At 44.7% G+C, this 27937-nt stretch overlaps 3 protein-coding genes across 4 annotated transcripts; 1 reads left to right on the top strand and 2 right to left on the bottom strand.

Annotated features, from left to right (window-relative positions):
- Positions 1 to 1270: 1270 nt before the first annotated feature.
- ZMAT2 (zinc finger matrin-type 2) lies at positions 1271 to 6226 on the bottom strand. The gene is made up of 6 exons (XM_061188263.1): positions 6171 to 6226; positions 5747 to 5840; positions 4240 to 4363; positions 2921 to 2994; positions 2328 to 2473; positions 1271 to 1689 (listed from the first exon to the last, which is right to left on the bottom strand). Exons 1-6 carry the CDS (start codon positions 6186 to 6188, stop codon positions 1546 to 1548), a joined length of 600 nt encoding a protein of 199 aa, XP_061044246.1. The 5' UTR covers positions 6189 to 6226; the 3' UTR covers positions 1271 to 1545.
- An 819-nt stretch (positions 6227 to 7045) lies between these two features.
- Positions 7046 to 14782, bottom strand: LOC133090010 (histidine--tRNA ligase, mitochondrial). 2 transcript variants are annotated; one of them, XM_061188259.1, is made up of 13 exons: positions 14493 to 14782; positions 13220 to 13294; positions 12702 to 12821; positions 12495 to 12590; positions 11675 to 11800; positions 11462 to 11569; positions 11104 to 11202; positions 10690 to 10783; positions 10235 to 10362; positions 9900 to 10142; positions 9625 to 9741; positions 8281 to 8427; positions 7046 to 7866 (listed from the first exon to the last, which is right to left on the bottom strand). In XM_061188259.1, exons 1-13 carry the CDS (start codon positions 14709 to 14711, stop codon positions 7807 to 7809), a joined length of 1632 nt encoding a protein of 543 aa, XP_061044242.1. In that variant the 5' UTR covers positions 14712 to 14782; the 3' UTR covers positions 7046 to 7806. The 2 variants fall into 2 exon arrangements, with proteins under 2 accessions (XP_061044242.1, XP_061044245.1); XM_061188262.1 differs by having other exon boundaries at positions 8340 to 8427.
- A 78-nt stretch (positions 14783 to 14860) lies between these two features.
- Positions 14861 to 27919, top strand: HARS1 (histidyl-tRNA synthetase 1). Its single transcript, XM_061188258.1, has 13 exons — positions 14861 to 15029; positions 15309 to 15398; positions 20320 to 20439; positions 22629 to 22724; positions 23365 to 23490; positions 24117 to 24224; positions 24376 to 24474; positions 24704 to 24797; positions 25015 to 25142; positions 25235 to 25477; positions 26726 to 26842; positions 27043 to 27189; positions 27536 to 27919. Exons 1-13 carry the CDS (start codon positions 14940 to 14942, stop codon positions 27605 to 27607), a joined length of 1530 nt encoding a protein of 509 aa, XP_061044241.1. The 5' UTR covers positions 14861 to 14939; the 3' UTR covers positions 27608 to 27919.
- The last annotated feature ends 18 nt before the right edge of the window (positions 27920 to 27937 follow it).

Genomic DNA, 27937 nt, shown 5'->3' with positions numbered 1-27937 from the left:
TTTGTTTTTTTACTTTAAGGAACTGACTTTTTTTTTTCTGTCTGCATCCCTGGGGCCTGGCACAGTACGTGATCTAGGGAACATCAAAGTTGTTTTTGCTTTAGTTAGCCAGTCTGTACCATCTAATTCTCAAGTTAGACCCAACTTGAGGCAAGGCAGCTTCTCAATAGTTCTCAGTGGGGCTGGGGGGGAGGAATTATGCCCCGCCCCCCCTCCAGGGACACAGACATCTTTCATTGTCATAACTTGGGGAGAAGGTGCTATTGGCAACTAGTGAGTAGAGGCTAGAGATACTCTAGACACCCTACAATGCACAAGGGAGCCTCCACAACAAAGAATTACCCAGCCCAATATGTCAACAGTGCAAACACCGAGTAACCCTGTGCCTAGCCTAACTGCGGAGAGTTAGGAAAACACTAAGTTTTCAACCCTGAGCTCTGCTGTTCCATAAACAGAAGATCAAAGGAGGCTAAAATTACAGGAAAAGTTATATTCAAACTCCTCCAGACACAGATCACATCAGAGTAAAGTATAACTCGTGTTGAAGGCACCTAGAAAAAAAGTGACAGGGCTCAAATGAAGGGAGAAGAATAAGTATGGGGAAGAAAAAACAATACACAGGGAAGAATATGGGATGTTCCCACCAAATGTGAAATAGGCCCAGTCAATGCTATTTATTATACATGTTGAACAGCCTCTGAGACCCAAGGGCTCCCATATGAGGTTTTCTCCTTTTTCTTTTTTGCATCAAACAGGTTCTTCCAAGAGCCTGCTTACAAGGAAGACAAAAACAGAGTAATCCTCAATAAAATGAAACAAACAGGAAAAGCTGAACAGTTTACATATGAAGAACAAAGGTTAAAAAACTCACCAGACAAAAACCACACCAAACACTCATCCCATTTAATTTCCTGTTACATGCTCTGAGGAAGCTGAGAACACCAGGCCCCAAGGCAGCAATGCTCCTGAGGCTCTAGCTTAGGCTCCCTCTATGTGACAGTTTCATGCACACGCATCCGCACATACCAATGACCCAGGCAGAAATACACATGCATGCACAGGTGGCCGGAGAACCACGGGGCGGGACTGGGGGAGAATGGCAAAAGGAGGGGCCAGTCAAGGATATGTTATCAGCTGGAAACTGGGGACCCAGAGAACCCTTCTGCTGTAGGCTAAGCAAGAGTAAAAATTAAAACAAAGGCAGAACACAGGGTAAATGTAGGATGCTCAGATGAGATGGACAGATGAAGAGGGAAAGATGCAAGGGGAGTTTTGGGAAAGCAGCCTCAGAAGAGGTGGTTTTTCTTTATTGGGAACTCAGATGATCAGAGGTCCTCTGTCTCCAGTGAAATACTGAGGCTGAAGGAACATGCCACAGCACATTCCTTTGCATCCTGTGCTCTCTCCCAAGGTAGAGGGAAACCACAAACACCCACCCTCTAGCCCTCCCCATTGCCACTCTTAAGGACTTTCCCCAGTACCTCCCAAAAGATGACGCCCACAAACACAAAGTTAGGCCTGGCAAAAAGCCAAGCATAGAAAGCCTCAGTAACTCTTCTTGGTGGAACCAAAGCCAGAGAAGCCCATCACAGCTGCCATCTCATCATCCTCCTCAAATGTCAAGTCCTCCTCAGCCCTCCTTTTCTTCTCCTTCTGTTTCTCTTTCTTGTAGGCTTTGGCCTTTTCCTCCTAGAAGGGAAATCACTCAGAATCAGTTCAGACTCGTGAGCCAAATGTTGAAAGAGATAAGTGAGCTTCCTTTCTATCTTTAGAATAAAATAATTAAAGACAAGTAAAATTTCAAGAGCAGAGGAAAAGCCACAGTAAAGATCATAAGGGACAAGAAAGAGAAGTTTTAGCCTATGGAGAGCATTTCTCAATCCTACATCTTAACAAGGTGATGGGAGTAAAGCCACATAATAGGAACTAACATTCTGGGGCATATAGTACAAGCCAGGAACTGGTCTAAGTGCTTTATGTATATTATATACTAAGATCTTGAATATGGGGAAACAGAGGCACAAAGAGGTTATATAGCTTGTCCAAGATTCACAACCAGTATGTGAAGGAAAAAGAATTCTGACCCAGTCAGCCTGGTTCCACGGGCCTCCTGGGGACTAGGTGCATTTAATTAATCACTCCTGTAGTAAAAAAAAAAAAAAAAAGTACGGCCCAGAGAGTCCAGAAAAAAAGGATAGGTTTAGAGCCATTTCCTTCAGATTATGAGAGTCCCAAACAAGGGCAATAAATGTTCCCCTTAATGTACAGAAATTCAGGAGATACAACTCTCCTCTGGGGATGGGAGTGGAATGAGGAAGAGAGCCTACCTCTTCTCTGAGTTCCTTCATCCTTTCCTCAAAATCATAATCCTTCTGCTTCTCTTCCATCTTCTTCTTGTTGACCTCAAAACGTTTCTTCACCTGATCCAAAGTGGAACGTTCCACACGCATAGACATGCCCAGGTTTCGCTGATCTGGGTAGGGTCAACAGTGAAGAAGTTAAGGTTGTTAAGACATCCTAAGCCCCTCAAAAAGTCTTTTCCTGACATTAAAAAAAAACAAAAAACAGACTCATAAAACACACAGTAAAAATAATTAGGGCTAAAAAAAACTTCCCTGGCAGCAGCCCCAGATAACAAGATATACGCAGCTTTCAACTACCCTTACTGAGCAGATGCACACCAGTGGGGACAGCTGGGCCCTGGAGAAGACCATGGTTTGGGCTTGTTGAGAGCTTAGAACAGATACTCACCTCATGGACTCCAGAAACATTAAATAATGAAGTAAAGAATGACCTATGCTGAAGCAACTAGAGAATTCCCCAGACATTAAAAAGGAGGCCCAATAGAAACTACCCTTTCCCGCACCCCACCTCCAAAACTCAAATCCAGCCCCAATCGCAAACTACCTCCAAGCCTTACGTTTCTTTCCGTTAATGTGATCCAGGAAGTTGATGGAGTCTTTCACCACACAGTCACAGACATTGCAATAGTATCTAGAAAACAGAAAGAAATAGCACTAGGGTCAAATCTGGTTGTTAAGGATTTTATCGTTTTCAACCAAAAAACTCATTATTTTTAGGTAAAATTTCTTTTTAGAAGAAGCATTCTCATTTCCACAAAGCCTTAGCTCTTGGAAGAGTGTCGCTGCCAACCTCCAAGATGGCCCCCACAATGATCCCACTCTCCTGGTATTCCTACCCTATATAGGCCCTTCCCAATTTGCACCAGCATTAGTCTGTGTGATCAATAGAATATATCAAAGGTGATGCTATGTCACTTCCAAGATTAGGTTATTAAAAAACATGGATTCTGTCTTAGTCTGTTCACGAGGATCACGTGCCCTGGGGAAGCCACTTGCTTTGTTGTGAGCAGCACTATGGAGCGGCCCATGGAGCATAGAACTGAGGTCTCCAAACCACAGCCACGTGACAGAGCTTGGAAGCAGATCCTCCAGCCCCACTTATACCTCAGATGAATGCAGACCTAGCAGACACCTTCATGACAGCTTTGTGAGAGACACTGAGCCAGAACCACCTAGGTAAACCTTTCCCAGATTACTTACCCACAGATACTGTGAGCTATCTATTGTTTTATGCTGCTAAATATTGGCTTAATGTATTAATTTAAATAGCAATAGATAACTAACACAAAGAGGAAAGACAACAGTGGATTTACTCAGAGAAGCAGCTCAGAAAAGTGTCACTCATTGTTATCTGTGTTATGCTCCTGCTGGAAAACCTAACTGGACAGAGAGGTAGTGGTGAGCAAAAAGATGAAGAGTTCTTGTGGGACCCTTCTTCCTAAAGGTTATAGTCTTGGTCTAGGAGGAAGGTGCACAACCAGGAAATCCGTAACAGCTACAAGCTTTGCAGCCAGTCTGGAACCTCAACCCCCTTTATTCACCATCATCAGCACCTGGGCTCCATTCTAGCTTTACCTAACTTCTCCCCTAGAAATCTCCTCAGTAGTCCTTTTCTTCATTTCTTCCTCTGGCAGGAGAACAAATAATCCCTTTTAAGATATTAAGAAGTAGTTACAGAGCTAATATGAAGAAGCCTACAGAGTGACCCCTCGTAGAGACACTATTATGTTAACTTGAGACCTTGGAGGACAATGGATGGAATTACAGGAAACAAGGTTGTTATTCTAGGGCCAGGTACCCTACTCAACACTTCCTAAAACCAACGCAGTTTATTAGACTTACTCCTGGCTGCAGAGAAAGACGAAAAGCCACTCACCCTCCCATCTCAGACTGTGGGGTGGTCTTGGTAATGACGATTGTCTTCCCAAGTTTGGATTCCAGGTCCACCTTGTAGTCCCTATGCCGGAGAAGCTCTCGCTTGACTGGCTGCACTGGTTTTCCTGAAATATAATGGGGAAGGAAGTCCCTTCATTATTAGAGTTCCTTAACCAGAAAGGAGAAGAAACGCATGAAATCCAAAATCTTGAGGTTTACTTTCATGTCTTTTTGAAACCTGAAGCAAGGGACACAACAGTCACTTCTAGCAGCAGCTAAGGAGAAGCTCAACACAGAAAAAATGACAAGCAATCCTTAACTCTCTATATCTTTCCTCCACTTCAAAGCTGACGAGTCTAAAAGCAATGTTTTTAATTCATTAATTAATTGAATTGAAGAGAGGAGTTCTGAATTTTCACAAAAAGCAACCTTTTAAAAGAAGAGTAAGACCACTCAATAGTGCTTCCAAACAGATATCCCAAGCATAAAACAGAAAGGAATCTTCTGAAAGCTGGGAAAACTTTTAAAGGGGGACCAACATTTAGGAAATATCTGTTATATGTCAAGTACTATTGTACAAGTTACATAAAAACCAAAAGAGTTAGATTATGCAATGTGGTGTAGAAGTAAAGCAGAAGAGGACTTCCCTGGTGGCGCAGTGGTTAAGAATCCGCCTGCCAATGCAGGGGACACGGGTTCGAGCCCTGGCCTGGGAAGATCCCACATGCCGTGGAGCAGCTAGGCCCGTGCGCCACAACTACTGAGCCTGCACTCTAGAGCCTGCAAGCCACAACTACTGAGCCCGTGCGCCACAACTACTGAGGCTGTGCTCTAGAGCCCGCAAGCCACAACTACTGAAGCCCGCGCGCCTAGAGCCGCTGCTCCGCAACAAGAGAAGCCACTGCAATGAGAAGCCAGTGCACCGCAACGAAGAGTAACCCCTCTCGCCACAACTAGAGAAAGCCGCGCACAGCGACGAAGACCCAACACAGTCAAAAATAAAAACACATAAATAAGTAAAGCAAAAGAAAAATGTACAGTTTGAAAACAGATGAGAAAATAAGACGTTTCTTTTTATACAGTGGAATCTCTAGGAGAGAAGCACCAACTCCCTCACATTGTATAAGGCACAGAGAACAGCACTAAGCGCTGGGTTAAACAATACCATGTCCCCTGCTGCTCTTCAAAAGCAATAATACGTAGCAGCAAAATACTCCTTCTTCTGTCACTAGTAAGGATCCCACTCTCTTCTCTGTACTTGAGGAAAGTACGAAATAAGCCAAGCAAAGGTAGGGCAAGGAAGCAGAATCACAGAGCTGGAAAGCACCTCAAAAGCACTTCAGTCCATCTCCTCTCTCTCATACCTGAAGAAACTGAGGACCAGGGAGGCAACGCTCTGCCAAAGGTTACACAAGAAAGGAGGACAGCGCATTTCAACTCCCCACCCACTCTCCAACCATTGCATCGCCTCTATAATGCACTTAGCACTTGATGGAGAAGGCACCCACCATCCTTCTTTTCTCTCTCTTCCGTGAGCCTCTTCTCGGCGAGCTTCTCGTATTCATCTTTGTCCCACTTTCGGCGAAAGTCCAAGTTTTTTGTCTGAGGGGAGGAAAAAGCGCTTGAGATTCGTCGCTAATCGTGTCCGACTCCTGGAAAAACGGAAGCGCGTCCTCGCTGCCAAGGCGGCCCCGGGACCTGGGGAGAGCGAAGCCTCTCCGGACAGCACCAGGAGGCTGAGGTTGCCTTAGGACCCCAACCAGAGCCCTCCCCGATTCCACTGACCCTGTGCCAGGGCCTTACGAAGAAGCTCTTGAACTGGGGCCATTAGTTTGCGAGGAGGTGTCGGGAAGTCAATCGGGTGCAGAATACTCGGCGCCGAGAAGCCACCCCCTACCCGCCACCCCAAGCCTCCTCACACACAACACCTACCCCACTGCCCGACGCCATCTTCACTGCGAAGTGAATGGGAAGCCTGAAAATGCCGTAAAAAGCGGCCTTGAGCCGTAAAGCAAGCTTGCCTCCAATAAGCTCAGACTCTCGTGTTCTAAACGAGCTAAGCACTGGAGGGCTTCTAAAACAGGATTTGTCGGCCCCGCCCCTGCTCCAAAGAAATAGCGCATGCGCAAGGAAAGTATGAAGCTACACGGAAGTAAGGGCGCCTGGAAACGTTTTTGCCGTGGCTTTCAAAACAAGCGTAGATTCAACTTGTCTTTTTAACCAAAGAGGAAAATGAGATTCGGATCAGTTCTCTTGATCTAATCTAATCAACTTGCGTGCACTGCCAAGAATTTCCAAACCTTCTTTAAGGCTGAAGCGCCGTAATAGGGGCTCTAGATGCTTCATTTACCTGTATGCACTGAAGATATGGCCCCAAGAGCGCCGAACTGTTTGCAAAGGCTGCAGCCTTTCCAACGCACATACGCAAGGCGCTTTTTGCAACTTGTCTCTTTATCTTGAAGCAATGCTATCAACCTTTGGTTAACTCATTTTTCCTTCAGCTGAGAAACATTAGTCATTCAATCTATAGGGCACAGTTTAATCAACATGATGGGACTTGGGAAGGTCGGTCATCAGCAACACTCTAGGGTGAAGAACTCTAGCAGATATCTCACTATACATTGATTTAGTGACGTGACTGTATCTCCAAGTTGGGGGGAAGGGGAACTGTGGCTGCTCCCTTCACTGAATACAGAAACATCACCCCAGGGAGGATACTCCTAGCTCACAGAATCCTCCAGTGTACACTCAAGCGTTTTCCATGGCCTATGCAAACCAATCCCTTGATAACAAATTACCCAAACTACTATATTTAATATTTTATTTAATATATTATACAACCACTTCTAGAACAGGCACCTCCATGGCAGGACATGGAAGTCAGAGCAGTGATTCTGGCACAGGTAATGGTCTCCAAAATCTCAAAAGATCAGATCTCAATCTTGTCAGGTCACTTATTAAGTTCAACATTCAAGATTATTAAACAGACAGCCTCACCCTGCTATTATTAACAATGGATGGGCTAGAGAGATGCCACATCAATATGGGCACTGCTATGCCCTTGGGATAGCATCTCTGTCCTCAAACAAAACAGAGAAGAGTCATTGCCCAACTCTTTGCTGTTTCCCAAAAACTCCCTGGACAGGCCAAGGGCAGGCTATGGACAAACTTCCCAGAAACGGGCTCAGAAGCCAGAGTGGAAGGCTAAGTATTTGACTTTTGATCTCAGTGGTCAGAATCCTCTCAACCTGAGGTGACTTTCCCAGAGACTTGCTCATAGCAACCATCTCAGCACCTGTTGGCAGCATTCAATGGCATTTCAAACCCGCCATCTGCCTCGGATGTTAGAGCATGTCTCTTTCACGTACCAGCCATCTGCGCCCATGCAGAATAGCTGCTCACACTAGCCCAGGAGTCCTCAGGGCCTTCTACAGTTCTGTACCCAGGAAGGATGAAGGATGCAGAGGCACTTGTCACCCATCCTGGCCAGCAGTTGTGAAGTCCCTCAGGAAGTCAGTCCTAGATGAAACCTTTCTACAAAGGGCAGCAGATGGCATTCAGGCAAGGATCAAGACTCAGACAGTCGCTTCTGAATTTCAGCCACAAGATTTTCCCGTGTAATGGCCACCTGAAACATAACAGAACTCTCATGTGATGAACTAGAGAGTGATACTAGTTCCTTAGCCACTACTTTTCTGGATTCATTTAACTCTGCAACTGCTCCCACTACTTATGCAACCAGCAGGGAGGAGTATGTGCTTCAGCCTGACCTGGAGAATGTATGCCCTCAGGACTAAAGGGATTCAAACACCTGATCTATGTCTATTTTGTTCATTAGTCTTGAAATACCCATAGAGATTTCGCTTGTCCTTTTGCCCACCCAACCAGTCATCGGCTAATGGTTGCCTAGGGTGGGTGCTCATTCATCTCTATCACGATTAACCCTGGAGATATTTTCTCAGCCAAAAGATATATATTTCTTAAAGAATCTAAGAAAGGTAGAAACACTTGGTCCCTCCTATTTCTGCCTGCCCCCACTCACCTCCTCCCTGCTGGCCACTGAACGGAGCTTGATGACCCCTTCCTTCAGTTCTTGCTCACCAATAATGACCACCAGTGGGATGCCCATGTTCTCACAGTAGTGCAGTTGAGTTAGTAGTTTAGGGTTGTTCTTATACATCAGCTCTGCCTGAAAAGGGTAAAGAAAGAATAGGGGACTTAGGGACTTCCCTGGTGGCACAGTGGTTAAGAATCCGCCTGCCAATGCAGGGGACACGGGTTCGAGCCCTGGTCTGGAAAGATCCCACATGCCGCAGAGCAACTAAGCCTGTGCGCTACAACTACTGAGCCTGCACTCTAGAGCCCGTGAGCCACAACTACTGAGCCCGCGTACCACAACTACTTACTGAAGCCCGCACGCCTAGAGCCTGTGCTCCACAACAAGAGAAGCCACTGCAATGAGAAGCCTGCGCACCACAATGAAGAGTAGCCCCCGCTCGCCGCAACTAGAGAAAGCCTGCGCACAGCAACAAAGACCCAATGCAGCCAAAAATTAATTAATTAATTAATTTTTAAAAAAAGAATAGGGGACTTAGACGTGACCATACCGAAGCAACCTAAGTGTCCATCGATGGACGAATGGATAAAGAAGATGTGGCACATATATACAATGGAATATTACTCAGCCATAGAAAGAAACGAAATTGAGTTATTTGTGGTGAGGTGGATGGACCTAGAGACTGTCATACAGAGTGAAGTAAGTCAGAAAGAGAAAAATAAATACCGTATGCTAACACATATATATAGAATCTAAAAAAGAAAAAAAAAATGGTTTTGAAGAACCTAGGGGCAGGACAGGAATAAAGATGCAGACGTAGAGAATGGACTTGAGGACGTGGGTAGGGGGAAGGGTAAGCTGGGACAAAGTGAGAGAGTGGCATGGACTTATATATACTTCCAAAAGTAAAATAGATAGCTAGTGGGAAGCAGCCTCACAGCACAGGGAGATCAGCTCGGTGCTTTGCGTCCACCTAGAGGGGTGGGATAGGGAGGGTGGGAAGGAGACGCAAGAGGGAGGAGATATGGGGATATATGTATATGTATAGCTGATTCACTTTGTTATAAAGCAGAAACTAACACACCATTGTAAAGCAATTATACTCCAATAAAGATGTTAAAAAAAAAAAAAAAAAAGAAGTGACCATACCACTCAAACCTCAGGAGCAGGCATATCCAAATAAGTAAGTAGCTAGCCCTCATACCCTAAGAAGACACACTAGTGAAGACTAGAAAGATCTTGAGTTCCACCTTAGGCATAAGGTAGAAGTGGGCCTGGTGCATGAATTCCACATATACCTAGATGTTTTGAATATTAGTTCCATTATACCTTGATCCCAGCATCCCAAAGCTCTGCAATTAGCTTCAGCCGTTCTTGGAGAAAGTTCTTCTGTGGTGTGGCCACAAACACTTGGGTCTCTGTGGTCCGTATATTCTCACCAAAAGTCTAGTAAAAGAGAGAAAGTAAAACTAATAAAAACTTCCTTTGCACCAATAATTCAAAAAAAACAAAAACAATCATCAGAAAAACAGTTCAACTGCACCTCCAGAAACATGAGAGTTTTTAGGGTCTGCAGCCCCACTCTAACCCTACCAAGGACCTACCTTCATCCTCTGCTCCACAATGGAGAAGATCCGCTCTACCCCAATGCTGAGCCCCACACACGGCACCTTGTGGCCTTTGGGGTCAAACATGCCCACCAGCCCATCATAGCGCCCACCAGCAGCCACACTGCCCACATTCAGTGGCTCCTCCTCAGCATGAGCTGGGGTCTGTAGCAGCACTGCTTCATAGATCACTCCTGTATAGTAGTCCAGGCCCCGAGCCAGGCTCAGGTCAAAGGTGATCTGTGGGGACAAGGTTATAGTCAGTCTTAGACAAGACTCAGGACCCTGAGAGCCCTAGACACAGCAGGAGGTCCACTCCCTACCCAGCTTACCTTCTCAGCAATTCCAAATAAAGTCAGGTATTCAAATAGCAGCTTCAGGTCTCCCAAGCCCTCTAGGGCCTGCTTGTTCTGGGATAGTCTGGCATCCTGGAACATTTGTTCCACCAAGGATACCCCTCCTGGGGAGACATGTGGGGAGAAATACGGTCTGTGTTATACACCCAGATGTGTTTCATCCAAATTTATCCCTAATATGCTCCAGCTAGTCCTCCTCATTTTCTTAAAAAAAAAGATCCTGATCACATATGACCAGATTCTCCTCCTCTGCCTCCATCTTTGACACCTGAAGACATAACTGGTTACAGTAAGTAAAAAGGTTATTAAATTCAAACCAGGCTCTGGAACTTAGCACATTTATGAAAAGGAGCTGTTTCAGAGGTAGAAGTTATACACTTATCACCCTCACTCTGGTTCTATCATGTACCTCTGAAAACACTGATTCTTACCATGACATTGGACGTAATCCCCAATTCGATCAGCTATTTCAGCAGCCAGGCCTTTCTTTGCCACCATCTCATGTCTCACATCTTTCCAAGACATCTGCACAAACACCCAAACATTAGCCTAGCCCCAAGATCCTTCTTTCTCTTAATGGAAAAGAACATCTCATTTCATTCATTATGTATGTCACGAGTAGCTAACACTCTACTCAGCAAAGTCAGAGGCAGCTTAGGAAATCCAGCCATAATCTCCACTGCACAGCAAAACTCAGCTCTCGTTTCAGAATGTCTCCTTACCTTCCTCCCAGAAATAGCTCACTTTCAGCCACCATCTCCTTATTTTCCTCTAAAGGTATATATAGATTTGAAGGCAGGGCAGAAACTCTGATAGGATCTACTGAAGCATGTCTTCTTTGTTACCTTGTCTAGTTTGTCAACCGAGGAGCAGATGGCATGGAACTTGCTTTCAGGAACACCACAGACAGCAAATATCCCATCCAAAATCCGCCGGTCATTGACCTGTGAACTCAATGGAAGTGACCCAAGTGGCTTATGAATGACCTCTCCCTCAAAACAATGGCAGTCCCTACTTGCCTGACTCATAAAAGGGATAGAAAGGAAATTCCACAGGGTGACTATATAGATATAGATATAAAATGCAACACCTGTACTAAGAAAGTCCTAGAGCTACAGGCTTAATGGCTGGGGTCACCTATGTTTTGAAACAGCATTAGGCCAAATCCAGACTTCTCCCCTCAGTCCTCGGCTCTGGCCTCACCTTAATGAGAAAATCCCCCAGCTGCAACCCACTAAGGATTTCACACATGATCTTCAAACACTCTGCATCAGGGATCATAGGGTCAAACTGACCAGCAATGTCAAAATCCTACAGCAAAGAAAAAGACAGGCGAAAAAAAATTACTGAGCAGCCAGTTCCTAGGTTGTGGTCCCCAGAACTATCAAACCATGCTGCCTCCATCAGGTCACTTACACACTGGCAGAACTCCCGGTAGCGGCCTTGGACTATGGTTGGGCTCTCCCGCCGCCACACCTTTCCAACATGATAGCGTTTCATCTTCTTCACTTTATTCATGGCCAGATAACGAGCAAAAGGGACCTCACATAAATAGGTTAAGGAGGAAGAATACTACATCCAGAGCTTAGCCCCAGTGGAAAGACATTAGGGAGGACTGGGCCTCTATCAATTGGATCTCATCCACTAGGATTAGAACAAGGACTTTCTCTGTCTCCTTTCCCACTATCCCCAAGGCATAGCAATCAATAAACATTGAATAGTGTCAAATGAAGGAATCCCTGCAAGTTTGGTAGAAAGCACGGGAAGCAGAGATAGAAATGACCCAACAACTTCAAGTCTGGGCCATTCCCTCCCATTCAGATCAATTCTCAACTGTCTCAGAAGAGTCAAGCTTCAGAACCTGGATTTGCCTACAACTTCTATATCAATGTTTCTTCAAGTGTTCAAGGACCACCTGCATCTTAATTATCCAGGTACCTATTTAAAATGAAGATTTCTGAACACCACTCCAGCTACAGAATTAAGAAAATCTGGGGCTAGAGGTCAAAAATCTGTATTTTTGCAAGCTTCCTCAACGGATTCTGACACACTATAAACTTAAATGACAGAGCTCCAGGCCAGGCTCTGCTGGCAGAATTGCCTTCTGGAAGAAACTTGAAGTAAAGGCTGCTGCCAGTGAACCTATAGGGTCCCAGAGTCACTCCTGTCCCGTTATCAGAGAATGCCCTCTGGGTTTGGAAAGAGGTAAGTCAGGCTCCCGTACTTAGAAGGATACAGTAAGGTCATAGCGCAAGGACAACAGCTCTCCACCCTGATCCTTCAGATCATAGATGAGCCCAGAGTCCTCTCCATACTTCTCAGTAAGCATTTCCTGCAGGGGTCAAACAGAAAGTGCCACGGTTAAAAGGAGGACTCCAGAAAATAGGCTAGAAGCCCTTTGGGAAAGAAATGGGGTTCCTGCACTCTTTTTTTCTCCTCTTACCTTTAGCTCAAATGCCGGGGTATCCAACCCCTTTGCTCCATGACGTTTAAAGCAGCTAACAACCATATCAATAATTTTCTCCCTCACAACCATCTGCTGGGGACTAAGATCTCTGGTGCCCTAGAAACCAAAAGGAGCCAGAGTGAAAACAAAGACAAAGACAAGTCCATTTAAGACAAAGAGTTAAACTACATCTATAATCTAAGGTCTGGAGTTGAAATCTCTTTGAGTTCAGACGACTATGAGCCCCACCCAGTACCTCAAGAATAGTGAAGAATTAGTGAAATAGTGAAAAATTAAAAATAGGGAATACCCTGGGGGTCCTGTGGTTAGGACTCTGCGCTTTCACTGCCAAGGGCCTGGGTTCAACCCCTGGTCAGGGAACTAAGATCCCACAAGCCATGCGGGACAGCCAAAACAAACAAACAAAAACAAAAACATTAAAAGTGGTCAGGAAGAGAAGCACAGGGCAGAACTCCAAGGCACTCTAACGGACAGGGTGGGGCAAAGGGCATTACCTTTGGGGTCTTGATAATAAAATTTGATTTCTCTTGATGTGGTTTCAGTTGGGTTGCTAACGCTGCCTCCGCAACCTGGCAGAAAAAATGTGAGATATGGCTCCTCTCAATACTGGCCAAACCTGTGGTATCTCTGGCCCTGTGTACCACCAACCTGAAAATACTTTTGGCCCTGAGCAACAGGAAGTCTGAACACTATTTTATCTATCCCAATCTCAGCCCACTTCCAAAAACCCAGTTGTATCTGCAATATATATGTAATACATATGGGATCAGATGTTTACCATACAAGCTTCCTCACTATAATTGGAGTTTTTAAAAGTATGAAAAACTTTAACCAGCAAAAAACAAGGAAGGCACAAAGCAACCCAAGACTACCACCACTAACCATATAGGAGTAGGGATTAGTATGATCTCCAGTTCTCAGTTCCTACTCAAAGAGCGAAAAATAAGAATTGTTAATCAGGTAGCAATGGTCATTAGGCTTGGAGATAGGGAAAAAGTAACTGGAAGACAGAAGAGAAACAGCCCAAGAACACAGAACATGCCTGTGGAATGAAAAGGAATGGATTTCCTGATTGAAGAAAAAAAAAAAAGCCGATTGGTAGGATGCCGTGACTGCAAATAACAAAAGATCTGAGCTCTGTTGTTCATGACAGCACAAAGCATCTACTAAGAACACAATAGTGTCATTCCCAAGGTAAAACAGAATCTGTGATTTTGATTATCACCAGCAGGCTGTATGCCCTTCCAGAAATATAGAGCGTGTAGTAGTTCATACTTTGGCAGATTCTGTGCTCCAAAGGACAGCAGTTGAAGCCCACAACCCCTCCTAAGAATCCATAATCTCTGAAAACTAAAAATTTTGAGGTAAATTCTAATGTGAACTCACTCTACTTATGGTAGTTAGTCATCTCACTTAGTGGGAATATTCATATATTTTGCTTAAAAAAATTTAAATGTGTTTGATCCTAAAAGGTTAAGATAAGGGACTGTGGACCTATATTAAAATGCTCCCTTACTATGTAGCCATAGGTAAGTCATTTAACCTTGGAGCCTCCGTTTCCTCAACTGTAAAACGGAAATAATAACCCCAACATCTCAAGATTGCTATGATGATTAAATGACAAAAGGCCTTAGCTCTGTGTCGGTACATGGTGGGCACTCAATAAAAAACCGACTGTTAATACTGCGGGAGTACAGGCCGCGAGTCTATGCTTTCAGACCTGGAGATCCTGCCCCGACAGACCAGAGCTATCTCAGTCTGGCTCACCTGGCTATGAGAATGGACTGCCCCGATGCATACAGCACCGGGCGGCTGCCGGAGCTGGCCAAACAGCACAGCCCAGGCCCTCCCATGTAGGAGTCCGAGCTGGGGCATCGTGCAGCAGGAGGCAGGATTTCCGGAACACGAGGCAAAGGACCTAGGAAGGAGGCAGACAGGACCCCAGGAAGGGTACAGGGCGCTGTATAGGCGAACCCCGAGCACCATATTAGAGGTGAGCGTTTCTACACCTCCCGAATCCCGCAGGGTGGTTCCAGTCCTCTCTGGCTTCCGCCCAGCTTCCGCACTTCCGGTAGGAGCCGGAAGTGATTGTTGTACTGAGTGGTGGCTTTCTAGGCGTGCGGGCCCTCGACTCGATAGCCGGAAGTCATCCGAGCTGAAGCTGTGGCCTCCACAACCTACCTAGACAGCAGTCAGCTCCAGTTGGCAGCCAGTATGGCAGATCGTGCCACGCTGGAGGATCTTGTGCGACTTCAGGGAGAGCGCGTGCGGGCCCTTAAGCAGCAGAAGGCCGGCGCCGAGCAGGTACGACCCAGGAGGCAGGAGAGGGGACAAAGGAAGGCCTGGGAGAACAGAGCGGGGAGTGGTCTGCACAGAGGATGGGGATGTGGAAGAAGGAACTGGACTTGTAGGTAGGAGGACGGGCTGGGTGGGGAGGTAGCTGCGGTAGGACCCGAGAGAAGCAAAGCTAGGCTTGGGAGAGAGATATGCCCCATATCCTGATGAGGGAGGGATACTGAATGAATGATGGAAGAGGGAGGGGGTGGCAGATGTGGTAGCCCAGCGCCTACTTTCCCTCCACAGATCGAGGAGGAGGTGGCAAAACTACTGAAACTGAAGGCACAACTGGGCCCTGATGAAGGGAAACAGAAGTTTGTGCTCAAAACCCCCAAGGTAAATATTCCTTTAGGGAGCCTCTGAGAGGGTCCCTAATTCCACTCACAAGGACGCATATATGCCTGCTTCTCTGAATCAGGTCATTGAGGAGGATCTGAAATCCTGCAGAGGAAACAACAGTTGGCTGTAGGTGCCAGGCTGGATTGGACTCTGAGTCATTCTGGGATGGCAAAGTGATGGCAGAAACTAGACCAGCTGGGTGCTTAGGGGAGTCTACCTGCTACTGCTATTCCTTCTTTCATTCAGTAAATATTTACTGAGTGCTTACTGTGTGCCTAGCACTGTACAAAGCAGTGAGTGTACCATGGTGAACAATATAGCCTGCCCTCAGGGAGCTTACATTCTACTGAAGGAAACAGACTTAGGAGAAATAATCCCACACATGGATATGTAACTACAAATTGTGTTAAGTGATGTAAAGAAGTAAAAAGGATGCTCTGAGAAAAATAAGGGAGAACTGGGAAGTCTGAAGAAGTGATAGACTAGCTAACCTAATAGATGAGTGGAAGACACCCGGGTGAAGAGTGTGAGGAAGATAAGTCCAGGTAGGGTATGGAAATCCTGAAGTGAGAAAGAACCTTGGTAGTTTCCAGGAACTATAAAAAGACCTTTATGACTAGAACCAAATAGAGGAGAGTAAAATGGAATGAAGTTGGAGATTCCTAGCTCAACCACCATGATTTCAGTTCAGATGCCACTTTCTGTAAGTTCTATAAACTGAACTATTTACCTATCATCTGGGTTCCCTTGGCACTTCATAAGTATCTCTGTTATTGCATTTATTGCTGACTTTTCATTATTCACATGGTTTATTTAACCTGAGAGTCTGGGACTAAATAGGTATTCAATGAATGTATGTGAAATTTAATTCCAAAGTAGAGGGGAGATGATCTGTCTTCCTTATGTTGAGATGTCACCGTTTAAGAGCAATTCTTTGGGCTCCTAAAATCACTGAGCTATTCCTTTCTACATATAACTCATTTCAAAGGTTAAAGAGATGGTGTAAAACCCCAAGGCAGTGACCATCAGTAGTTATTCAAACTATTGGGTGAAAAGATTAATGGGGATTTATGATAGATCAGGCTGACCTCAGCTAAACCCAATGATCAATCTTAGCATCACTAAAAGTAGGACAACCAGACATTATGTTCCTCTTGACGTGATGCAATAAGAAGTACACAGCACCACCTATGAAGTATTCTTGCCAAGAAGAATTGTACCTGAATCTAATCAGTCTTCAGACTTAACTACCAGTTTACCTAACTACCAGTTTACTGGAAATATGGGAAATGGAGGAACATGTTAAATGACCACATTGAATAAACGGTTAACCAAATCTAGAACGAGAAAAATTCTTTCAGAAAAATGACTCAGTTTCCTCAACAAATAAAGGACATTTATTTTTAAAAAAGGAAACTGTTGCAGATTAAATAGACATGAGACATATAAACCAAGTACAAGTTATGAACTTATTAAGAATCTGATTCAAACAAGTCAACCATAAAAAGATATTATTGTGGCAGTTGGGGGTAATTAAACATGGTTTGGACACTAGGTAAAGGGTTGCTGTTAAGTTATATTGGTTGTAAGAAAGGTATTGTAGTGTTTTGTTTTTTAATCCTTATATGTTAGACAATCATACTGAAATACTTATGATGAAAGTATATGATATCTGGGATTTACTTTAAAATACTGCAGGAAAAAAAAATGTTGGGGCTTAGATAAAATAAGGATAGCAGATGTTGATAGTTGTTGAAGGTAGGTAATAAACACAGGGTGGGGTGGTCCAGTTTACTATTCTCTATAATGTGTGTTGGAAAATTTCCATAATTTAATGTTAAAGGAAAATGAGATACAGCAGAAACTAACACAACACTGTAAAGCAATTATACTCCAATAAAGATGTTAAAAAAAAAAAAAGAAAATGAGAATATACTGGAGAGTTAATATCCACTTAGTTTGTTGAAATACATTTCTTGACATGTGATTCATAATTAACAGAAAGCTCAGTATTATGGGGAAAGGACTTTTTCAAGGGACCTTCCTGGTCAAAATTATTTTCATAATGTTATTTGCCTTTTTCACTTCATTTGCGGTGAAGGTGCAAAAGCACTGGTGTGTAGAACTGCTGGTGTCTTAACACAAATTAAGATGTTGGCACTGAGCTGTACTAATAACCATTATGTTCTTTACTTTCGTGAACTCACAGTAAAAAAAAAAAGATTCAGTTTCACTTAAGAATGTCCTTGATAAACAGTAAAAATTATTAATTTTATTGAATATCGACCCTTGAGTACACTGTTTTTTAATATTCTGTATGATGAAATGGAAAGCACAAATAAAGCACTTCTGCTGCATTCCAAAGTAGGAAAAATGCTTGTGCCATGTGTGAACTGTAGGGTGAACTAGCTGCCTTTTTAATGGAAAACCTTTTTTATTTCAAAGAAAAACTGAAATATAAACTATTGTGTTAAAGATTTGGATATTGGGCAGACATTTTCACAAAAATGAACAAAGTGAGCCTTGTCACCTCAAGGAAAACATTCAGCGGTATTTGTTGCCAGTGATAAAATTCAAGTGTTCAAGTCAAAGTTAGAACTTGTATTTTCCACCATGAGCTTGACAGGTTCTCAATACTTGAAGACTTTCCTGATGAGATCTATGGTGACATGAACAAATACGGTTTTTTGATATTGTATAATGAGGCATATCAACATTTGGAAGATCTGTGTAACTGTTATCAAAGAACAAATATTTTCTAAATGACCAATGCATGATGTTATAAAATTGTGCCTGCATAAAATATCCAAAGTACAAGATAGAGTAACAGATATTTTTAAAATTGTACTAAAATATACATAACATAAAATTTGCCATTTCAACCATTTTTAGGTGTACAGTTCAGTGGCATTAAGTACATTCATATTGCTGTGCAACCATAACCACTATTCAACCCCCAGAACTTTTTCATCATACCAAACTGAAATTCTTTACCCATTAAACAGTAACACCCCATTCTACCCTCCCTTCAGCCCCTGGTAACCATCGTTCTACTTTCTGTCTCTGTGAATTCTGGGTACCTTATAATGGATTTTAATGTAACAGTGTGAAAAGTTCATCGATGTAGTTTCAGATTCCACATTGCAAACCAATCCTTAAGAAGCTCTCCCTCTTTGGATTTTGGTGTAGTTTAAGGAGAATATCTGGGGCTTCCCTGGTGGCGCAGTGGTTGAGAATCTGCCTGCCAATGCAGGGGACACGGGTTCGAGCCCTGGTCTGGGAAGATCCCACATGCCGCGGAGCAACTAGGCCCGTGCGCCACAACTACTGAGCCTGCGCGTCTGGAGCCAGTGCTCCACAACAAGAGGCCGCGACAGTGAGAGGCCCGCGCACCGCGATGAAGAGTGGCCCCCGCTTGCCACAACTAGAGAAAGCCCTCGGACAGAAACGAAGACCCAACACAGCCAAAAATAAAATTAATTAATTAATTAATTAAAAACAAAAAAAAAGAATATCTACAATTAGCTGAAAAGTTTATTAAAAATATTCCTCCTCTTACAATTACACATCTCTGTAAGGCTAGATTTTCTTTATATATTCAACCAGAACAACATATCACAACAGAATTGAATGCAAAAAGCATATATGAGAATTCAGCTGTCTTCTATTAACCCAGGCATTAAAGATTTGCAAAAATGTAAATCAATGCCACTCTTGTCACCAAATGTTTTTGTTTTGGAAAGTAGTTACATTTTCCTAAAATGTTATTTATGTTAACATGTAATGGATTTTCTTTTTGTTAAGTGAATTAATATTTTTAAATGTTTGCAGTTTTAATTTATAATACGATAAATATTGATAGGTATAATCCATTTTGGGGTCCTTAGTAAATAGTAAGATTGTAAAGGAGTCCTGAGACTAAAGAGGTCCTACTTGTGAGTAGCATATAAAAGCCCAAACTAGAATCTCTGACCTGGAAGAACAGAGTTCTAGTACTGACTGCCAGGAAACAGCTGAATGGCCTTAAGTAATGATTTAACTTCTCAACACGTTCAAATTCATTTACTTAGCCCTTGTCATAGGGCTATCAGAAAAAAATTAAAGAAAAAAATAGTGGGGACTTCCCTGGTGGCACAGTGGTTAAGAATCCGCCTGCCGAAGCAGGGGACACGGGTTTGAGCCCTGGTCCGGGAAGATCGCACATGCCGCGCAGCAACTAAGCCTGAATGCCACAACTACTGAGCCTGTGCTCTAGAGCCCGCGAGCCACAACTACTGAGCCCGCGTGCTACAACTACTGAAGCCCACGCACTTAGAGCCCGTGCTCTACAACAAAAGAAGCCACCGCAATGAGAAGCCCACGCACCGCAACGAAGAATAGACCCCGCTCGCCACAACTAGAGAAAGCCCGCGCGCAGCAACGAAGACCCGATGCAGCCAAAAATAACTAAATAAATTTTTAAAAAAAAAGAAAGAAAAAATAGTGTTCATTAGGATTTTTTTTTAAGGTATGTTGGGAGAGAATGTTACTTGTAAAATTTGGAATTAGATTCATTAAGCCAGTTTGAGTTGGTTATATGCCTGTCATCAGGTAGATGTTTTCTATTAGGCAGGGGAATGTTCTGTTTCCCAGAAAATGAGTTTAGGAAAATTTCTCAGAGAACAGAGTTCCAAGAATTCTAGAAGATAGAACCAAGCTAAAAAGGGGTTGGAATTTAGAAGGGTGAGAGCAAATGGGTGTGGTAATTAATAGGGAATTGTTTGTACTTGTTTTACAACTCAGTGACCTGTAGGAAAACCTAAGTTTGGGGCAGCGTTTTCATTCGCCATCATTGAAGTCATGCTTTTATATTTCTAGACCTTACTGTTCTTTGTTTTTAAACCCCATCCCTGGTTCTCTGGCTGATTTTGACTCCAAGGGCACAAGAGACTACAGTCCCCGGCAGATGGCAGTTCGGGAGAAGGTGTTTGATGTAATCATCAGCTGTTTCAAGCGCCACGGTGCAGAAGTAATTGATACACCTGTGTTTGAACTAAAGGTGAGGGGTGGATGAGGAGAAATTGCATGGTGGAATAATGGGTATACAAACAACAAAGAGGATGGCAAGAGAGTGAGGCCCAAAGGTCTCTCTCTTGTTGCAGACAAAGATTGGCATTTTCTCCATGAGAAGGGGGACAGGACTGGCACAGAGAAAGAGGCCCTGCTTTTTATTTACCTTGGTTGTGGCCAGCAGCATCCAAGAGAGAGCCCTTCTCAGGAGTGGAAGTTGTTATGGCTCCTGTCTACATTGAATTCCATGACACCTGTACTTGAGATGTTTCCTAGATACATGTAAATCGAACATATAAAGGATAAATATGCAACCAGTCTCCTATTGATGGACCCTGAGGTTGTTTCTAGTTCTTTGCTATTAAAAAATGGTTCTTTGCATCCCTCCCTGCTTAAAACCCAGTGACTCCCAATGCATTTATAATAAAATCCAAACTCTTTACTCAGGCTTACAAGGCCCTACATGATGTGGCAACTGCCTACCTTTCCCACATCATCTCATGCGCTTCTTCCCCTTGCCCACTGTGCTACCATGGTCTTTTTCTATTCCTGGAACATACTAAATATGTTTCTTCGAGCCTTTGTTCTTGCTCTTCCCTCTTGCTGAACTCCCTTTTTCTCTAGCTCTCTGCATGACTTTAATTCCAGAGTAAATTAGACATGACAGATTTTAATTTCAGATTTCAACTAAAATGCCATTCCTCAAATACTCCTCTCCAACTGCCTTGTCTAAAGTAGCCCTTGTCTATCACATTGACCTATTTTATTTCCGTTAAAGCAGCTATCACTATCAAAAGTTATGTTAATTTGTTTCCTTGCATTAATGTACTGCCTGTCTCTTTTCATTACCATAGAAGATCCATGAGGGCATGGACTGCCTTTGTTCACTGATGTATACACAGGGCTTAGAACAATGTCTGGTACTAGTGGGCATTTATCTGCAGGGTAAATTCACAGAAGTAGAATTTCTGGGTCAAATGGTTGTACTCATTCCTATTTCTACCAACTATATTAGTTTGCTAGTGTTCCCATAACAAAATACCATAGACTGGGTGGCTTAAAGAACAGAAATTTATTGTCTGGAGGCTAGAAGTCCAAGATAAGCTGTCAGCAGGGTTGGTTTCTTCTGAGGGTCATGAGGGAAGGATCTGCTTAAGGCCTCTCTCACTGGCTTTTAGATGGTGTCTTTTCCCTATGTCTTCACATCATCTTCCCTCCTCTGTGTCCAAATTTCCTCTTTTTATAAGGACATGAGTTATATTGGATTAAGACTCATCCTAATGACCTCATTTTACCTTAATTACTTCTTTAAAGACCCTGTCTCCAAATAGAGTCACAATCTGAGGTTACGGGGGCTGGGTGGGTGCAGGGAATAGGGCTTCAATATATGAATTTCGAGGGGACACGATTCAGGCCATAATACCAACCACTGTATTCTCCGGCCATAACACCAACCATTGTATGAGTGTTTCTATTTTCTACACACTGGGAATTTTCAGGTTTTTTGAACTTTGCCAGTCTGATAGTGAAATATGTTATCTTGTTGAAGACATCACAGGGCAAGGACTCTCTCAATTTTGGCTTTTGACAGTGTTCAAATCTCAGGCCGTCATAAAAACATTTATCTTTGTTGATCTAATGACCCACTCCTAGGCATTTATCCTCCAAAAAAATATTCAGAAGAAAAAACTGTGTACCCAAATATATTTATTGAAATGCTATGGAATTTTTTTTTCAATTGGAATAACCTAAACATCTATCAGTGTAACACTAGGAAGGAAGGAAATAGCTTCTTCTCACTAGAATATTATGCAGCTTTTTTTTTTTTTTGGCCATGCCGCACAGCTTGCGGGATTGTAGTTCCCCAACTGGGGATTGAACCCAGGCCCTCGGCAGTGAGCGCGCAGTCCTAACCACTGGACCGCCAGGGAACTCCCAATGCAGCTTTTAAAAATAATACTTCAGCTGTCACAAAATGGAAATGTGATAAGCAGAAAACCAAATTGGTATTTCCTTGATTATAACTACATCAAATAAGGAAACATTGGGAGAGAGAACAGAGGAAATGTAGATAAGTTGAAATCAGTCATAGTTAGAATGGTGGGTTTTTGTTTTTAAAACTTCCTTTCAAATTGTTATATTTATCATTATGATCACATTTCTTTATGTTTTCTCCAGGAAACACTGACTGGAAAGTATGGGGAAGACTCTAAGCTTATCTATGACCTGAAGGACCAAGGTGGGGAGCTGCTGTCTCTTCGCTATGACCTCACTGTATCTTTTTAAACTTTGGATGTATTGGCCCTTTCTGGGCTGGGGCTTTTTCTAGCCTCAGGTTTGGGGGCAGCTAGACATAGGTGGGATCAAATATAATGCATCTTGCAGTCAGGGAAGTTATTTCTCTAAACCAGGAGCTGGGCTTTGGCTAAACAGAGCATAGCTAGCCTTCGAAGGCTTCTGAATCCTGAGTGAGACCTCAGCTTTATGTCAGGGTCCAGTTCTGACTCTGCCAACAATCCCCTGGATTCAGAATATGTCTCCCTTGCCCTGGCTGGTGGACAGAGTTCTCCCTAATTGACCAACAGCACGTTTCCTTTATCTCCAAGCTATGTCGGAGAATCATCTGTTTAGAGAGCCCTACTTGGGGCCCTTTTTCTGCTCCCTGGCCAATCTGCCCACCCCCCTGCTGTGCTCAGCATAGCCCAAAAAGAAAAGAGCCTTAATATTTTATGAGACTTCAGCTGCCCAGTATGGTAACAAAGTTGATTCTTGCTGATGTTCAGAAATGCTGTTAATCTTACAGATGGTGGTTTTACCCACACAGGGTGCGGTTAGACCCCAGCTTCTGTTGGTGATGATAATCAACTTCCAGACTGTGAAAGGTGGGGCTTTCCCCTTAACGCTTTGTCATCAGGTTCCTTTTGCTCGATATTTGGCAATGAATAAACTGACCAACATTAAACGCTACCACATAGCAAAAGTATATCGGCGGGATAACCCAGCCATGACCCGAGGCCGATATCGGGAATTCTACCAGTGTGTGAGTATCGAGGCAGGATGGGTAAGGAGGCCCTCCCTTGAGCCAGTAGAATCTATTGAGTACTTTTGGTGTCCTGAAAAATCTAGATGCCCCAGATAATGCTAACCCTAAGATTTCTTTAGTATTTTCATATACAGGACAGGGATTACTCTCCTCATTTTATCTGAGGAAACTTGAGGCTCAGCAAGATGAAGAGATCATAGGGATAAGAAAGGCAAAGTTAGGACTAGAACTCTTGGTCCAGTGCTTTTTATATTAAACCACAGTGATAGGATCACAGCAAAGGATGAGGAAACTGGATTTGAGGTACTGTCGCCCAGACTGGTGGCACAGCTTCTGAATGAATAAAGGACTAAGGCCGTATAATTGCTCCCACAACAGTGGAAGGAAATAAGGAAAAATAGATGAGTGAGATAATGAAGGAATAGCCCTGTGGATGGGAAGAAAACCAGGACTGGTAAGAGACCCAGGAATACTGGGGTTTTGCTCTGGGCTGACAGTCAGAGAATGAAGAATGTGGTCTGCGCATGAGTGCAAAGAGGCCTCCTTCATAGAGAGCAGAGCTCCCAGGAGTCCTCCCTCAAGGTTAAACCCCTGAGGACCTCTAGCTAACCCTCTCCCTACAGGATTTTGACATTGCTGGGCAATTTGACCCCATGATTCCTGATGCAGAGTGCCTGAAGATAATGTGTGAGATCCTGAGTTCACTCCAGATAGGCGACTTCCTGGTCAAGGTCAGAGCTGAATGGGGCTGGGAGGGCAAAGGTGGGCCTGGCCTCTCACAGGAGAAGGTCCTGGTGCAGAGGAACCAGTCGCCTAAGTGTCCAAGGCTATCGAGGGTCCTGTAAAGAGATTCGCTTCTCACTATGCCTTGGGTCGCTGCAGGTGAATGATCGGCGCATCCTAGATGGGACGTTTGCCGTCTGTGGTGTTCCTGACAGCAAGTTCCGCACCATCTGCTCCTCGGTGGACAAGCTGGACAAGGTAACGACCCAAACCCCTGACTCTTCTTTTCCCAGATCCCACCCTGCCCTGAGAAATGGAAAAGATTAGGAGAGAGAGGGCCCTGCCTCTATGCCCACAGAGGAAGATTAGCCCCAGGATATAGGTTGACGGGCAGCTTCTGCTCAAGACCATCCCCTGAGAAGGGCTCACACTTGCTCTGCACTGGGGAAGCTGCCCAGGGTTCCCTGACTGGTATCTGTCTGCTCAGGTGTCCTGGGAGGAAGTAAAGAGTGAGATGGTGGGAGAGAAGGGCCTGGCACCTGAGGTGGCTGACCGCGTTGGGGACTACGTCCAGCAGCATGGTGAGAAACAAACCCTGCCTCCCCGGCAGCCATCCCACTGCCCTCAAGCTAAAGCCAGACTCCTCCGTGTGTGTGTGTGTGTGTATGCACTGGAGAGAGAGGGAAAGGGAATGCATGTGTGTGTATGCACACATGCATACATGTGTAATCCAGAGGAAAAGGTAAAGCCCTTATCTTTTTCTTCTTGTCAGTCTGGCTCACAAATCTGTCTCCCCAGGTGGGGTATCCCTGGTGGAACAGCTGCTCCAGGATCCTAAATTGTCCCAAAACAAGCAGGCCTTGGAGGGCCTGGGAGACCTGAAGCTGCTATTTGACTATCTGACCTTGTTTGGCATTGCTGACAAGGTGAGTCAGGTTGGGATGGGAGCCTTAGCTGAGCTCCGGGGCTGGAGGCCTTTGATCCTCATCTGCTACTGACCATGTTCTTATCCCTCCAGATCTCCTTCGACCTGAGCCTTGCTCGAGGGCTGGACTACTATACCGGGGTGATCTATGAGGCGGTGCTGCTACAGCCCCCAGCCCAGGCAGGGGAAGAGCCCCTGGGTGTGGGCAGTGTGGCGGCTGGAGGGCGCTATGATGGGCTGGTGGGCATGTTTGATCCCAAAGGGCGCAAGGTGCCATGCGTGGGGCTCAGCATTGGGGTAGAGCGGATCTTCTCCACTGTGGAGCAGAGGCTGGAGGTAGGTCTTCGGGCTGGGTGGAAGACATTCTGGGCAGATGGTGGCACCTGAGCTATCTTCTTTGATCTCTAAGGGGGCAAGTAGTACTGCATTGGGCAAGTTGCATCTTTGCAAAGAAATGGAGAGAAGACTGTTGCTGTCCTCCAGACTCCCACCCCATTACAGGCCAGCTTGATGGATCTTTGATCATTCTTTCTTCACAAAATCCTTTGCTCCCTACTTCCTTCAGAGCTGTCAGGAATCTAGGCCAGTATATCCAAAGACCTGACTCTTCCTCATAATACAGAACACTTAATACTTTACTACTCTGTGCTAGGCACTGTGCTTAGTGCTTTTCACGCATTGTCTAATCAAACTCTTAAACAGCCCTCGGAGGGTAGCTACTTTTATTATTTACATTTCTTAGGCAAGGGAACTGAACATTATAGATCAAATAATTTGCCCAAGGTTTAAGTGGCAGAGTCAGAATTTGGATGCAGGCAGTCCAACTCCAAAGTCTTGCTCCCAACCACTCTGCGATATTGTCTCTAAGTGGGAAGCGTGTATCTGAGGCTGTGGGATCCCTCAGATGGCTATCCTGACTCTCTAGCACCTAGAGTAACATGAAGAAAGCCCTTCTTGGCCTCAAGCCCACCTTTGTTGCTACTGCTCTTAAGTGGCTGGTTGCCTTTCATCCCTCGGGTAATGCTCTGGCAGTAACCTTCCCACTGCTCCCACCCTTTTCTCTAGAGTGGAACCCACTGGTGTTTTCCAATTGAGGTCACTGTTCCAGTAGGCATCTTATGTTGTAAGAACAATGGGAATAGTTTTCCAGAAAAAGAGACAGCAGCAGCATTCTTTCTCCCCTCCATCCACACATCCCCCCAAGTTGTGCCCTATGGCTGACGTATAAGAGACACAGTCTCCTGACTGTGGGAACTAGGACTGCCAGGGGTGATTGGATTGCCTGGGTGAGCTCAGAATATCACTTATGATGCATAAGGTTCTAGATGGAGATAAGCTTGAAGTTACTGTACATAAGCTACCTTTGCCCTCCATTATTAATTCTGGCAAGTCATAAGTACAAGCCAGTCAGTTCATTTCTTATTCTTCTAAGAGCTACTTTTTGCCCAGTTGCTAGATGAGAAGACTAGCCTGCCCTGGTGGAGTTGGGCCTGGTCTCAGAATCCTGACAAGAGCCTGCTTTGTTTGCTCTTTTAAGGTGTTGTAAAGGGTAGCCCAGTTCTTTCTTAACTGCTTCTTCCCTAGGCCTTGGAGGAGAAGGTACGGACCACAGAAACACAGGTGCTTGTGGCATCTGCACAGAAGAAGCTGCTGGAGGAGAGACTGAAGCTCATCTCAGAGTTATGGGATGCTGGGATCAAGGTAGAGGAGGCAAGCCCCAGGGTGGAAGCAAATTTGGGAGTGCTGGACACAAACGAAATAAAAGCTTATCCATAGTGGCCCTGCCATTACTGTGACTTCTTGGGGTGAAGGTCAGAGCAAGGTGCCAACTTGGGCCCCAAGGAGGTTGTCCCGGAGGACTGCAGAAGACAGCCTTCATCTCTTTCCCTGGTCCCCTGCAGGCAGAGCTGCTCTACAAGAAGAACCCCAAGTTACTGAACCAGCTGCAGTACTGTGAGGAGGCAGGCATCCCACTGGTGGCCATCGTTGGTGAGCAAGAGCTCAAGGACGGGGTCATCAAGCTCCGCTCGGTGGCCAGCAGGGAAGAGGTAAGTAGGTGGACAGGAGGGCTGAGGGATGGGGAATGTACGCCATTTCGGCAGGCCAAGGCCCATTCAAGACCTAAGCAAAAGCCTGGCATTCATATTAACGCCCACTCCTAAAGGACTTAAGGGGGTAACATGTTACTATGGTCATGGCAGGGTAAAATCTCCATCCCCACACATACCCTGTGTCTCTCCACCTCCCCCAAGAAGCGCTGTCTCTCCCCTGAGGTGTTTGATTGGGTTCCTGCGCCCAGCTGAGCCAGGCCTGATGACTAGAGGAAGGCATGGGTGCTCAGAGAGCAGTGGAACACAAGATGCTCATACCACCTTGTTCCTCCATCCTGGCCAGGTGGACGTCCGAAGAGAAGACCTTGTGGAGGAAATCAAAAGGAGAACAAGCCAGCCCCTTTGCATCTGCTGAGTTGAACTATCAGAGGAAAGTGGGACTGGCACTATTTAAGGCTAAGACAAAACTCTGCATACGTACTTCAACAGCTTTGCACGTTTCCTTCCCAACAGGAAGACCTGAAGAGTGGTCAGAACAGAGACATTTTTATTTTTATTATGATTATTTTATTTGTAATCACAGGCAAAAATGGCCACCCAAAAATGGGTGGGCCACGGGGAACTGGCCCAAGATGGTCTCCTCGGCAGGGCCCTACAACCAGGTGGAGGGAACGCTTCCCACAACCAGCCGCCGCGGAAGGTCCAATAAAATGCCTCAACCACTGGAGCCTGCCTGTTTCACTAC

Source organism: Eubalaena glacialis, chromosome 4, assembly GCF_028564815.1.
Source record: "Eubalaena glacialis isolate mEubGla1 chromosome 4, mEubGla1.1.hap2.+ XY, whole genome shotgun sequence".
Lineage (NCBI taxonomy): Eukaryota > Metazoa > Chordata > Mammalia > Artiodactyla > Balaenidae > Eubalaena > Eubalaena glacialis.
The sequence above is the reverse complement of the archived record's forward strand: the minus strand, read 5'-3'. Positions and strand labels throughout refer to the sequence as shown.